Genomic DNA, 15,742 nt, shown 5'->3' with positions numbered 1-15,742 from the left:
CCCCAAATTTCTTTCCTCACAAACACACACACGTGCACACGCACACACATACACAGACACACACACAGACACACACACACACACACCCCTCACTCTTAGGCCATTACCATGTTTTGCTAATGTCAAGAAAATATAATAGGATGAATGACTGATACTTATAAAGCTGCTTAACTTGTAGACCTAACAAGATTTCAGACAAAGTCACAACAGGAATTCTTGTATGAAATTGAAAGATGATTTTATCAGTGTGCTTGGAAAAGTAAATGAAAAGAACTAAGATGTTTTGAAAATAAAGAACACCCTCTCCTTGCTCTATCACTTGTTTAAAACTTTATTAAGCTGCTACTATAAGCAAACCATAATAGTATCAACACAAGATTAGAAACATACTGCATATTCCAGGAAAATTCTGGTATATGTGATTTATCATATATTATAGTAGAAGAAGAATCACAAGGTAATGGCAAAGAAAATGATTGTTCAGTAAACAGTATATGAAAAATTGGTTAGATATTTCAGAAAGAAAAAAAAACATTTTAAATTATCACTACCACTTACAAGGATAAATCTTACTTACATTGAAGAGGTAAATCTGGAAAAAAATTCATTCTGAAAGAAAATGCAGCTGAATATGTAGTTGATTGAGGAATACATGGCAGCCCACTCTTGTATTCATGCCTGGAGAATCCCCATGGACAGAGGAGCCTGGTGGGTTATAATCCATGGGGTCACAAACAGTCAGACATGGCTGAGCAACTAAGCACAGCACAGCACATGTAGTTGATAATTAAATGCAGGTCTTATTGATCATGAAAGTGATGAAGTAAAATCATACAGAAATTATATTTAAATTTGTGTACATAAAATTAAGAATTACTAAACATCAAAAACCAGCACAAAGTGGGGAAAATATCTACATGTAATATGATGAACTGACATTTTTATTATTTAAAGAATTTTTACCAATTGAAAAAAAAAACAGCAGATAATGGGAAATAGGCAAAAACATTACTGATAGTTCACTAAAAATCTAGAAAGGTCATTAGACATGGGAAAATATATAGCCTAAGAATAAAATTTTAAGACAGTGGATACCATCTTTGTTTGTCAGTTTAGAAAAGATTTTTTAAAAGGGTAATTTTCAGTGCTGCCATGACTATGGTAAGACACGTGCTTTCATAAGCTGCTGATGGAAGTGTAAATTATTATAACCCTTTGACAAATAATTTTGTTATGTATGTCAAGAATCTTGGACTGTTTATTCTCCTTGACTGTATAGTATTTGCTTTTTTATTACTCATAAAATCCATTTTGGGGAAGTAACCATAAGTATCAGAAATATATATGCATATTGCTGATTTATTTATAACAGTGAAAAATTGAAATAACCTAAATAAAAATTAGGTAGACTATAGTAAATTAGTATGTTAATATTGTATAGCTATTGAAAACTCTTTATAAATAAGTTTTAAAGATATTAAAAGAATCCCTGTGATATTAAGTGGGAGAAAAGGAGTCCACTAACTAGTATATATATAGTGTGATCTCAAATATATTGAAATGTACACACTCATACATATATACATGAATGTCTTGAAGAGCAAACAAAAATACTAGCATTTCTTAACTCAGGGTGCTGGGGTTTTACATGATTTTTATTTGGGGGAAGACTCAGGGTAATTAGTGACTAGGAAAACATTAGTGGTAGTGAACCTGAAACTTATAAAAGTTTTAACATAGCATATGGCAAAAGTGGATTCTGGGGAACAGGGAGTTCTTAGGGACAGTTATTTCTGAGTTCAAATCCTGAGCATTCTTACTGTGTTTTTCTGGGCAGGTTAGTTTATCACTCTGAGTGTCCATACATAAGGTGATGATAATACGAACCTCGTAAGATTGTTTGGAAGATTGTAATAACATAATGAATGAAAAGTTTAAACTATAAACTGGCAAGTATGTTATCTTGTTATGAAATTGTCTTTGAGGAAAACCTCATGAGGGACATAAAGAAACTTACTATTATGTGCTAGTCACTTTTCATTCATTATCTTCCAAACAACCTTATGAGGTCAGTGTTATCACCACCTTACATAAGGACACTCAGAATTATAAACTAACCTGCCTAGAAAAACATATAATTGCCATAAGCTATAAACTGGGCTTTCTTAGTGGTGCAGTGGTAAAGAATCTGCCTGCCAGTGCAGGAGACACAGGGTCCCTGGAGAGGGAAATGACAACCCACTCCAGATTCTTGCCTGGGAAGTCCCATGGACAGAGGAGCCAGGTGGGCTACAGTCCATAGGGTCACAAAGAGTCCCAAACAATTTATGACTAAAACAACAACAACAAACTAAACTATAGACTGTTTCTTCTTTTAGAGTTTCAAAGATTTTTGTTTAGGGTTTTCTTATGTGTTAAATTGCAGTGAACGCTTTGATTAGCCTTATTCAAAGGTGAAATAGGTAACATCTGTTTTCTTCTTAATAAAATATCATGTGAAAATGTTCTTATACTTTTGCCATTATAATAGTCAAATGAATTCTCCTGAAACTTAGATAATGAAAGTCTTTGTTTATCTGCAGATTATTTTAAAAAGTGAGTGGAGTATCAAAATTTATCTTAAATTGCTCATTCTCAGCAATTTTACTAGTAACCTTAATTGGCATAATGTAATTCAGTGGCCATGTTTCTGAGTGGAAAAGCCAGTTTCAAGATTTTATGATATGTCATTCAAATTTTGAACTTTCTTAATAATCTATATATTTCTTTAATGAAAATAAAAAAAATTTCTAGACAAGTCATTTGTTTTGCCAATTAGAAGCCCTTGCTAAATCTTAACAATTACATCTAATGGTTGTATAGTGCTCAATTTTGTGTTTAAATAACACTTACTTATGAATATAGATGTAGACCTATAATAATACCAGCTCATCGTTGAACACATAGACTTTTATAATTTACAAAGCTTTTTTTCCCCACATAAACTAAGCTGACTCTTAAAACAATCTTGTTAAATAGATGTAGCAGATACTATTATCCTTATTTTACAGGTTTAGAAACTTAAGCCCAGAGGGCTAAGTGACATGTCAGACCTCATACTGCTAATTCTAAGTCCAGTGCACTTTTCACTTTATCATAGTAACTCTATTCCCAGGCACAAAAGATTTAGGAATTCAGTGCCTTTAGACCCATATTGGCAACCCACTCCAGTGTTCTTGCCTAGAGAATCCCAGGGACAGGGGAGCCTAGTGGGCTGCTGTCTGTGGGGTCGCACAGAGTCAGACACAACTGAAGTAACTTAGCAGCAGCAGCAGCAGACCCATATATTTTGCTGGCAGAAGAGTCCTGGAGCTACCCCTTAGGTCAGGGATTGGATTTAGAATTGTGTTTAATGTAAGAGTTACTAATTGACAACTTATATTAGTAATAGAAGCTTTAGGTTAGTAGACCTGCTAAAAGCAAAATTATCACTGAGAAGTGATAGTAGAAAATGAAAGAGAAAATAGTAGAAATAGTGGAATTCCAGTACTAAAGCAAAATAACCAATATATTGTAAAGATCCTGAGAATATCCCTATATATTAGTATACTAAAATTAATAATTAAATTATGATAATAAATCATTTTTTAAAAGGTAAATCTGTGTGGTACATTCAGTGTAAATAGATATACAAACTGCATAATATATTTTAGGAAGATCCACATTAAAATGATTAATAGTGAGAGAAGCATTCTTAAAGAAGTTAATTTCATCTGTATACTTGTTTTATTTTCCTGTTTGCCTAGATTTGTCTATTTCCTGTTTTTAAAAGAACAAAATTTAAATAATTGCAACATTGAAAAAAGATTAAATGGTAAATTATTATTTTATTCTAGGTTCTGTTTACAGAGGAAGATGTGAAATTCTACCTTGCAGAACTAGCCCTTGCTTTGGATCATCTACATCGATTAGGAATTGTATATAGAGACCTGAAGCCAGAAAAGTAAAGTTGTATTCCTTTTATGTATACCTGTTCCCAGTATTTCTACTACTTTTTTCTTCATTAAGTCTATTATTTTAAAGATTCTATGAAAATATACATGAATTATACAATTATATGAAACATACTTTAAAAAGTAATCTTCATCAGATACCCATTGATTTTAAATTAGTCATTTCAAAATTTTCTGGTACATCAAATTTTATGTGAATATTTTATCCTGTGTTATTGAATATGAATTTTGATTTACAGCATTTTGCTTGATGAAATAGGACATATCAAGTTAACAGGTATGCAAATTTTCTTATTCTATCCTAAGCCTGTTTTCTGTTTTTATTAATATGTATATTTGTCTAAGCCTGTTTTTCCTCTTGATTTAATTTGCATTTTATTCATTTCTTTAGTGAACTAAAGTTCATTTAAAGGGTAGATAACTCTCAATATGCTCTAATTGTAATACAAAAAATTATACAGTAGTGTCATTGTCCTCATTAAGAAATGACATTTGGTTTTCTAGGTGAAAGCAGATCATTTTTATTTCAGTCTAGACTGAAAGATTTATCATAAGTAGTTACCACATTTGAAATATAGTGAATTATAAACTTTTAAACCAGGTGTTTCATAATCAGAGGTTCATTTTATTCTTTTTTTTTGGTAAAAACACGTTTTATTTTTTACTTTATTTTGAATGCTGAGTGTTTACAGTATATAACACACTCTGCTAATTCTCTCAGGACTCTTAGGCATAAAGTCTCCTTATTATACCATTAAAATCTTTTACTTTCAAATAATTATAGACTGACAATAAGTTGCAAAAATAGTGCCATTACCCAGCTTCCCATATGATGACATTTTATAAAATTACTACTGTGTTGTCAAACTCAGGAAATTGATAGGTACAGTAGAACTAACTAGACTATATATTTTACTTGGATTTCACCGGTTTTTGCATGTATTCATTTTTTTTGTTTGTCTCCATGACATTATATCCATATACGTAGATTTGAATACCATCATCATTATCAATAAGCAGAACTGATCTACAACCATATCTGTCCATTTATAATCAAATTCTTACCCCCTTCTTTAACTCTAAACAACCATTTATCTGCTCTACATTTCCCAGTTTGTTACTTTAAGAATATGATACAAATAGAACTGTACAGTAGTCACATACCTGGACATTTATCCTAGAGAAATAAAAACTTACATGCACACAAAAAATCTATACATGAGTTTTCTTTTTTTTTAATATAAATGTATGGCAAAACCAATACAATATTGTAAAGTAATTAACCTCCAATGAAAATAAATTTATATTAAAAAATCTATACATGAATTTTCATAGCAGCTCTATTTGAAATGGCCCAAGGCTAGAAATGTCCAAGATGTCCTTCAAAGAGTAAATGGATGGGTACATCTATATAGTAGAATACTACCCAGCAGTATATGCAGCAACTTGGACTGGGCATTATGCTGAGTGAGCCAATCTCAAAAGGTTACTTATGTTTTAAATAGGTAGTAAATTCTGTATTTAATTATCAGAATGTTAAAAAAGAGATAAAATGAAGATACGGTCTTTACAAACAAGTTTGGACCAGTACACTTTAAAGGTTCAGTTCAGTTCAGTCGCTCAGTCGTGTCCGACTCTTTGCTACCCCATGAATCGCAGCACGCCAGGCCTCCCTGTCCATCACCACCTCCCAGAATTCACTCAAACTCACATCCATCGAGGCGGTGATGCCATCCAGCCATCTCATCCTCTGTCGTCCCCTTCTCTGCCTGCCCCCAATCCCTCCCAGCATCAGAGTCTTTTCCAATGAGTCAACTCTTCACATTAGGTGGTCAAAGTACTGGAGTTTCAGCTTCAGCATCATTCCTTCCAAAAAACACCCAGGGCTGATCTCCTTTAGAATGGACTGGTTGGATCTCCTTGCAGTCCAAGGGACTCTCAAGAGTCTTCTCCAACACACAGTTCAAAAGCATCAATTTTTCAGCACCTTGCTTTCTTCACAGTCCAACTCTCACATCCATACATGACCGTTGGAAAAGCCATAGCCTTGACTAGATGGACCTTAGTCAGCAAAGTAATGTTTCTGCTTTTGAATATGCTATCTCGGTTGGTCATAACTTTCCTTCCACGGAGTAAGCATCTTTTAATTTCATGGCTGCAATCACCATCTGCAGTGATTTTGGAGCCCAAAAAAATAAAGTCAGCCACTGTTTCCACTGTTTCCCCATCTATTTCCCATGAAGTGATGGGACCAAATGCCATTATCTTAGTTTTCTTTTTTTTTTTTTTTTTAGTTTTTTATTTTTTAAATTTTAAAATCTTTAATTCTTACATGCATTCCCAAACATGAACCCCCCTCCCATCTCCCTCCCCATAACATCTTTCTGGGTCATCCCCATGCACCAGCCCCAAGCATGCTGCATCCTGCGTCAGACATAGACTGGCGATTCAATTCACATGATAGTATACATGTTAGAATGTCATTCTCCCAAATCATCCCACCCTCTCCCTCTCTGAATATTGAGCTTTAAGCCAACTTTTTCACTCTCCTTCACTTTCATCAAGAGGCTTTTTAGTTCCTCTTCACTTTCTGCCATAAGGGTGGTTTCATCTGCATATCTGAGGCTATTGATATTTCTCCCAGCAATCTTGATTCCAGCTTGTGTTTCTTGCAGCCCAGCATTTCTCATGATGTACTCTGCATATAAGTTAAATAAGCAGTGTGACAATATACAGCCTTGCCATGCTCCTTTACCTATTTGGAACCAGTCTGTTGTTCCATGTCCAGTTCGAACTGTTGCTTCCTGACCTGCATATAGGTTTCTCAAGAGGCAGGTCAGGTGGTCTGTATTCTCATCTCTTTCAGAATTTTGCTTTAAATTCTTAAGTATACCGCTTCAGTGTAAAAGTAAAGTATGAAGTTGTTAACTTGAAAGCTCAAGTAAATGTGACAAAGTTCAAGTAAAGTAGTAAATCTTATTGACTCACAACCTGGGTATCTTTCTCATACATGAGGCGATCAAAGCAGATTTAAACAGATTTAGAGTGGGTTTGATCCTTGGGTCAGGAACATCCGCTGGAGGAGGGCATGCAATACACTCCAGTATTCTTGCCTGGAGAATCCCATGGGCAGAGTAAGTAGCCTGGCAGGCTACAATCCATAGGGTTCCAAAGAGTCAGACGTGACTGAAGTGACTTAGCATGCATACACAAGAGAACAAGGAAGAAAAATATGAAGAGAGAACAGCAGAGTTTTGAAATTTTATATAAAACATATATTTTTAAATTTTATAACAATCTTTAATTCAAAGCTAATTATATTTAATTCTTTTCATTTTTCTTAATAAATTATGCTTGTAGTGTCTCAGGTGAGGAAGGAAAGTGGGGAAAGAGTAGAATAAATTCTACCTTTATCTCTCTTCTACATTAAGGTTAATTGGGTGAATAATGATATCAACTCGATTTATATTTAGTCTTATAATATGAACTCTGCTGTTATATCTTTTGGGCTTAAATTGGCTTAGGAGTAAAAAATGTTTAGAATCAATGTTAATTTATAAGCAAGGGACTCAAGGATTATAATGGAAAGAAACTGTGATTTATGTATATTTTTAAATAATTCAGTCTATATTCCTTTAAAGTGACACCAATATTTCTTTAAAGAAAGTGCACAAGGATAAATACTAGCTAATTTACAGTTTAATGATTATAACCTAATTTGAAGTTTAACCTTTCCATAATCCAGTGTGGTTGGTTAAAGATAACTCATAGCAAGCATGTATTTTAAGACATTTCAGTTTTTTCTTTCCTTTTTCTTTTTATTCTTCCTTTCTTTCTCTTTTTTCTTCCTTTCTTATGTGCTGTGCCTGTTTCCTCCTTCCTTCCCTCCCCTTCCTTCCGTTTTGAATACTGTCATCAAAAGTGCTATTTGCTATTTGTCTTTGATATCAGTGATCTCAAGTGATTTAGGAATGTCTTTTCTAGTTATGGTCTTCCTCAGCATTCTAAGTTTCCCGAGAATAATCTTAGAAGATTATCTTTTTTTTAGAAGATACTTTTTTTTCTTTACCTGTTCACTTTAAAAATCCTCCAAAGAGGAATAGACTTTTTAACAGATTACTCTGGAATAGCAGCAGACTATAGAAAAGTTCCTTTATATGACTGTGCTTTGAGCCTGATTAACCTCATACTGGAATTATGTTTGTATAGTGAAGATCAGTAGAATGACAGTGAATGTTCCCGAAATATATGTATACTTCCTAATATATAATTTATATTGTTTTTATGTCTTAGCCTTTCTTTCTTTTTTTTTTTTTTTTTTTTGCTGGAATACCATCTACTAGTTTTTGTAAAAACAAACTATATTACATGACTTGCCTGGTTTAGAAAAAAGGTTACTCATTACTCTATATTAAAAATTATAAATTGAACAGAGATGATTTGAACTGTCTGTGGTCGCTATGTTTTCTTTTTAAAACTTTTAAATACCTACTTTAATAGCTTTTTAGACACTCAGGTTTTAAATACAACTGCTTATAATACAGTTTAAAATCTGATCTGGAAGAGTAAGTCATCCCTTATCTCTGCTTTTCACTATTCTGGTCTTATATTTGGTGAACTGTCTTACTCATTTTTATCAGCAACCTGTGGAATTTATAGATGGAACATAAGTCATGTTGTCTGCAGACAGAAACATTCCACAGCTGTCTCTTCCTGAGTTCAGCTTTTCTTTTTCAGGTTTGCATGCTTTGGCCAGTCTGGTAAAATTCCTGAGTCATATATAGTACTTTCCGTGAGCCATTCAAGTTCTCTTTTTCAATTCAGTTCAGTTCAGTCGCTCAGTTGTGTCCGACTCTTTGTCAGCATGCCAGGTTTCCCTGTCCATTACCAACTCCAAGAGCTTGCTCAGACTCATGTCCATCGAGTTGGTGATGCCATCCAACCATCTCATCCTGTTGTCCCCTTTTTTTCCTGCCCTCAATCTTTCCCAGCATCAGGGTCTTTTCCAGTGAGTCAATTATTTACATCAGGTGGCCAAAGGATTGGAGCTTCAGCTTCAGCATCAGCCCTTCCAATGAATATTCAGGACTGATTTCCTTTAAGATGGACTGGTTGAATCTCCTTGCAGTCCAAAGGACTCTCAAGAGTCTTTTCTAACACCAAAGTTCAAAAGCATTAATTCTTCAGTATTCAGCTTTCCTTGTGGTCCAACTGTCAACATCCATATATGACTACTGGAAAAACTATAGCTTTCACTAAAGGGACCTTTGTTAGCAAAGTAATATCTCTCTCTGCCCTTTAATAGGCTGTTTAGGTTGGTCATAGCTTTTCTTACAAGGAGCAAGCATCTTTTAATTTCATGGCAGCAGTCACCATCTGCAGTGATTTTGGAGTCCCCCAAAATAAAGTCTGTTGCTGTTTCCATTGTTTCTCAATCTATTTGCCATGAAGTGATGGAACTGGATGCCATGATCTTCATTTTTTGAACGTTGAATTTTAAGCCAGCTTTTTCACTCTCCTCTTCCACTTTCATCAAGAGGCTTTTTAGTTCTCTTTGCTTTTTGCCATAGGGGTGATGTCATCTGCATTTCTGAGATTATTGATATTTCTCCCTGCAATCTTGATTCCAGCTTGTGCTTCATCCAGCCTGGCATTTTGCATGATGTACTCTGCATATAGGTTAAATAAATAAAGTGACAGTATAATACAGCCTTGATGTACTCCTTTCCCAATTTGGAACCAATCCTTTATTCCATGTCCCATTCTAACTGTTGCTTCTTGACTTGCATACAGATATCTCAGGAGGCAGGTAAGGTGGTCTGGTCTCTTTTTAGGCAAAGGAACTAATAACTCTAAGACATTAGCTCGATTAAGAACCCTTAGTCTTGGAAATGAAAATACATGAAGGGGCAGACTGAGAATCTAGTGTGAGGAGAAGGTGCCATGGATGGGTCAGGGATTTGGATAAGGATGGGTGTTACAGTATCACAAATCTGGGTAGGAAAGGTAATCTGGAGTCACCAGAATCACTTCTGAGAGACAAAATTCAGAAGTAATTTCTATAAAGAAAGGAGAAGAAAAAATATACAGTGTCAAAAATTAAATCACACAGTACTTGAGCTGAATATTTAAGGAAAAATGTATACATTACAAAAAGTTTTAAGTAATTTTTATAGCTATCTGAAAATTAGTCATTGAAATTACATTTTTCATTTATTATTTTTTATTGGGAGTATAATTGCCATACATTTGTGTTTCTGCTGTACAGCCAAGTGCAACAGCTATATGTATACATATATCCTCTCCCTCTTTAAACTCCCATCCCACCCTTTTCTGTTCAGTTCAGTTCAGTCGCTGATTTGTGTCCGACTCTTTGCGACCCCATGAATCACAGCACGCCAGGCCTCCCTGTCCATCACCAACTCCCGGAGTTCACTCAGACTCATGTCCATCGAGTCATCTCATCCATCTGTCCTCCCGTTCTCCTGCCCCCAATCCCTCTCAGCATCAGAGTCTTTTCCAATGAGTCAACTCGTTGCATGAGGTGGCCAAAGTACTAGAATTTTAGCTTCAGCATCATTCCCTCCAAAGAAATCCCAGGGCTGATCTCCTTCAGAAGGGATTGGTTGGGTCTCCTTGCAGTCCAAGGGACTCTCAAGAGTCTTCTCCAACACCACAGTTCAAAAGCTTCAATTCTTCGGCACTCAGCTTTGTTCACAGTCCAACTCTCACATCCATACATGACCACTGGAAAAGCCATAGCCTTGACTAGACAGACCTTTGTTGGCAAAGTAATCTCTCTGCTTTTGAATATGCTATCTCGTTTGGTCATAACTTTTCTTCCAAGGAGTAAGAGTCTTTTAACTTCGTGGCTGCAGTCACCATCTGCAGTGATTTTGGAGCCCGCAAAAATAAAGTCTGGCACTGTTTCAACTGTTTCCCCATCTATTTCCCATGGGGTGATGGGACCGGATGCCATGATCTTCGTTTTCTGGATGTTGAGCTTTAAGCCAACTTTTTCACTCTCCTCCTTCACTTTCATCAAGAGGCTTTTTAGTTCCTCTTCACTTTCTGCCATAAGGGTGGTGTCATCCACATATCTGAGGTTATTGAGATTTCTCCCGGCAATCTTGATTCCAGCTTACGCTTCTTGCAGCCCAGCGTTTCTCATGATGTACTCTGCATGTAAGTTAAATAAGCTGGGTGACAATATACAGCCTTGACGTCCTACTTTTCCTATTTGGAACCAGTCTGTTGTTCCATGTCCAGTTCTAACTGTTGTTTCCTGACCTGCATATAGGTTTCTCAAGAGGCAGGTCAGGTGGTCTGGAATGCCCATATATTTCAGAATTTTCCACAGTTTATTGTGATCCACACAGTCAAATGCTTTGGCATTGTCAGTAAAGCAGAAATAGATGTTTTTCTAGAACTCTTGGTTTTTCGATGATCCAGGGGATGTTGGCAATTTGATCTCTGGTTCCTCTGCCTTTTCTAAAACCAGCTTGAACATCTGGAAGTTCATGGTTCACGTATTGCTGAAGCCTGGCTTGGAGAATTTTGAGCATTACTTTACTAGCGTGTGAGATGAGTGCAATTGAGCGATAGTTTGAGCAATCTTTAGCATTGCCTTTCTTTGGGATTGGAGTGAAAACTGACCTTTTTCCAGTCCTGTGGCCACTGCTGAGGTTCCCAAATTTGCTGACATATTGAGTGTAGCACTTTCACAGCGTCATCTTTCAGAATTTAGGCCATCACAAAGCATTGAGCTCAACTCCCTGTGCTATACAGCAGCTTCCCAGTAGCTTTCTATTTTACACATGGAAGTATTTATATGTTAATGCTCGTCCCACCCTCTCCTTCCCTTGCTGTTTTCACCAGTCCTCCATCTGCATCTCTATTCCTGCCATGCAAATGCATTCATCTGTAATAGTTTACATATAGTAGATTCTCATATGGGAAAGGCAATGGCACCCCACCCCAGTTCTCTTGCCTGGAAAATCCAATGGATGGAGGAGCCTGGTAGACTGCAGTCCATGGGGTCGCTAAGAGTCGGACACAACTGAGTGACTTCACTTTCACTTTTCACTTTCATGCATTGGAGAAGGAAATGGCAACCCACTCCAGTATTCTTGCCTGGCGAATCCCAGGCATGGGGGAGCCTGGTGGGCTGCCATCTATGGGGTTGCACAGAGTGGGACACGACTGAAGCAACTTAGCAGCAGCAGCAGATACTCATACTGTATTCTGGGCATGCTTTTGAAGGTGGCTTAGATGCTGAAGAGTCTGCCTGCAATGCGGGAGACACAGGATCCATCCCTGGGTTGAGAAGATCCCCTGGAAAAGGAAATGATAACTTCTCCAGTATTCTTGCCTGGAAAGTCCCATGGATGGAGAATCCTGGCAGGCTACATATCATGGGGTCGCAAAGAGTGGAACATGACTGAGTGACTTCACTTTCACTTTGAAATTTAAAGTCTTTAAAAGAGTCATGTAAAGAAACAAAGATATACTCCCTCCTCAAACATAGCCCCACCCTGAACCCTTTATATAGCTGATTTCTTCATTTTATTTTCAAATTAGTGGTTTGGAAAAACCACTGATTAACATATGTCTTATTCAATCTCGTAGCTAACTTTTATTATAAAAATTTTTGTCAGTTGATTACCAAGCAAATTCTGGTGTTATATGCCAGTTTTGTCAGAAGTAGTACCACAAAGGACCTTTACAGAGTGATGTAAATCTCTGAAAAGTAACAGAGATAGTTTTTTTCCCCTCTTCCCTCTCTCTGGAATAGCCAAATAAGCCAATGTTCTTTTCCATAAACTATGTTGTTATATTCAGCTGAACTGACCTTAGAGACTGGGTTTTATTACATTTAATTTTGAAATGGAATTGTAGAGTTTAAAGCCTTAAAATGTAGAAAAATAACCTGGTAGTACAATAAAAAGATTTTTAAAAATTACAGTGAAAATCATAATGTATTCAGTTATTATATAAGGATAAGTAATTTTTAAATGAAAATATTGAATATGGTTAGAAAATCATTTTCAAGGGGCCTTAAAATTAAGTATTATTTTTTTCATTTTATAATAAAAATATAGGGTTTATAACTTTTTTCATTTATAGAATATATAATTTATATAGATTAAAGCATATTGTTCAAATTCTTGTGATAATGGAATTTATATCTTGAGTGCATCATTGTCATTATTGTGGTTGTAATGTCATAACATAGTTTTGTAAGATATTAGCATGGGGGGAACTGGCTTAAGGGTAAATAGGATTTCTGTAGTATTTCATATAATTGCATGTGAACCTACAGTTGTCTCAAAATAGAAAAGGTTATTTTCTTAATTATGTTTTTGTGTACAGTCTGCAAGCTTTGAGAAAATACAGTCTTATAACTACCACCAGCATCAAGATAGAAGACAGTTATCTCACCTCCTAGAATTTAACATTATAAATTAGTTCTCCCTTTACCCTTGACAACCACAAATCTGCTTTCTGGCTCTGTAGTTTTGGCTTTTTCACAAAATGAAATAATTAGAGGAAGACAGTATAAAATATTTTGAATCTTGCTTTATTTACTTAGTATATTACATTTGAGATTCATATATATTGTTGTGTGTATCAATAAATTTTTTTATTGCTGAGTTGTATTCCATTTTATGATGGTACCATGGATCACTTATCCAGTTCCCAATTAAGGGGCATGTGGGTTGTTTCCTGTTTTAGACAGTGGCAAATAAAGCCACTATAAATGTTTTTGTACAGATTTTATGTGAACATAAATTTTTATTTCCATTCAGTAATTACCAAAGTAGTGGGGTTAGTTGGTCATATGGGAAGTGTATGTTTAACTTAATGAGAAGCCGCCAAACTGTTTTCCAGAGTAGTTGTCTTATTTTGCATATCTATCAGTGATGTGTGAGAGCTCTGCCACTCTGTATCCTTGCCATTACATGGTCAGTACTTTTGACTTTACCTCCTCTAAAAGGCATATGGTAATATCTCATTGTGATTTTAATTTGCATTTCCTTAATAAATGGTGACATTGAGCATCTTTCATGTGTTTCTTGGTAGAAATACCTGTTCAGAATTTTTGGCCATTAAAAAATTGGACAATTTGTCTTCTTATTATTGACTTCTGAGATTTTAAAATATACCCTGAGTATAAGTACTTTGTATAATATGTGATTTTCACATATTTTCTCCCAGTCTGTAGCTTCTTTTTAATTTTCTCAGCAGTGTATTTTGAAGAGCATGTTTTGACTTTGGTAAAATCCAGTTATCAGGTTTTTTCTTTTATGGATTATACTTTTGCAATTGTATCTAAGAAATCTTTGCCTAACTAAATATAACAAAGAGTTTCTTCTATATTTCTTTTAAAAAATTTTACAGTTTTAAGTTTTACACTTAGTTCTATGATTCACTTTGAGTTAATGTTTATTTATGGTAGAGGATGGATTTTTGTGTTGTTGTTTTCAGTCACTGAGTTGTGTCTGACTCTTTGCAACCTCATGGACTACAACTCACCAGGCTCCTCTGTCCTCCACTGTGTCCCAGAGGTCGCTCAAATTTGTGTACATTGAGTTTGTGATGTTATCTAATCATCTTGTTCTCTGCCTCCCGCTTCTCCTTTGGTCTTCAATCTTTCATCAGGGTCTTTTCCAATGAGTCAGCTTTTCACAACAGATGGCCAAAGTATTGGAGCTTCAACACCCAATCCTTCCAATGAATATTCAGGATTTATTTCCTTTAGGATTGACTGGTTTGGTCTCTTTGCAGTCCAGGGGCCTTTCAAGAGTCTTCTCCAACACCACAGTTCAAAACCATCAATTCTTCGGTGCTCAGCTTTCTTCACATCCGTACATGACACTGGAAAAACCATAGCTTTGAATATACAGACTTTTGACAGCAAAGTGATGTCTCTGCTTTTTAATACGTTGTCTAGGTTTGTCAAAGCTTTCGTTCCAAGGAGCAAGCATCTTTTAATTTCATGGCTGCAATTACCATCCACAGCAATTTTGTAGCCCGAACAAATAGAATCTGTCATGGTTTCCACTTTTCCCCCCTTTCTTTGTCATAAAGTGATAGGATTATGTTCCATGATCTGAGTTTTTCAAATGTTGGATTTCAAGTCAGCTTTCTCACTCTTCCCTTTCACACTCTCAAGGGGCTCTTTAGTTCCTCTCCAGTTTCTGCCTTTAAGTAGACTTTTATATATTGATACCCTGTTATTCTGGCACTATTTATTAAAAAGACTGACCATTTTTTTCCCCCATGAAGTTGCTTTTACACCTTTGTCAGAAATCAGCTGGCAGTATATACCCAGTTCTGTTATCAGTTCAGTCGCTCAGTTGTGTCTGGCTCTTTGCAACTTCATGGACTGCAGTTTACCAGGCTTCCCTGTCCATTACCAACTCCCAGAGCTTGCTCAAATTCATGTCCATCAAGTCGGTGATGCCTTGCAACCATCTCATCCTCTGTCATCCCCTTCTCTTCCTGCCTTCAAACTTTCCCAGCATCAGGGTCTCTTCCAGTGAGTCAGTTCTTCGCATCAGGTGTCCATATTATTGGAGTTTCAGCTTCAGTGGCAGTCCTTCCAATAAATATTCAGGGTTGCTTTCTTTAGGATTGACTGGTTGAATCTCTGTGCAGTTCAAGGGACTCTCAAGAGTCTTCTCCATCACCTCCATTGAAAAGCATCAATTTTTTGGTGCTCAGCTTTTTTATGGTCCAACTCTCAC

The 15,742-nt window shown here is 35.9% G+C and overlaps 1 protein-coding gene across 17 annotated transcripts in view; it reads left to right on the top strand.

Annotated features, from left to right (window-relative positions):
• RPS6KA6 (ribosomal protein S6 kinase A6) overlaps window positions 1-15,742 on the top strand; it is a 254,839-nt gene that overhangs the window by 168,370 nt on the left and 70,727 nt on the right. For all 17 annotated transcript variants that reach the window (XM_060408374.1, XM_060408372.1, XM_042241591.1 and 14 more), the window contains 2 exons: window positions 3,876-3,982; window positions 4,232-4,269. In XM_060408374.1, coding sequence (XP_060264357.1) covers window positions 3,876-3,982; window positions 4,232-4,269 — 145 coding nt within the window. The remainder of the gene's footprint in view (window positions 1-3,875; window positions 3,983-4,231; window positions 4,270-15,742) is intronic.

This window comes from Ovis aries, chromosome X, assembly GCF_016772045.2.
Source record: "Ovis aries strain OAR_USU_Benz2616 breed Rambouillet chromosome X, ARS-UI_Ramb_v3.0, whole genome shotgun sequence".
In the NCBI taxonomy this organism is placed as follows: domain Eukaryota; kingdom Metazoa; phylum Chordata; class Mammalia; order Artiodactyla; family Bovidae; genus Ovis; species Ovis aries.
This window is presented reverse-complemented; position numbering and strand designations above follow the sequence as displayed.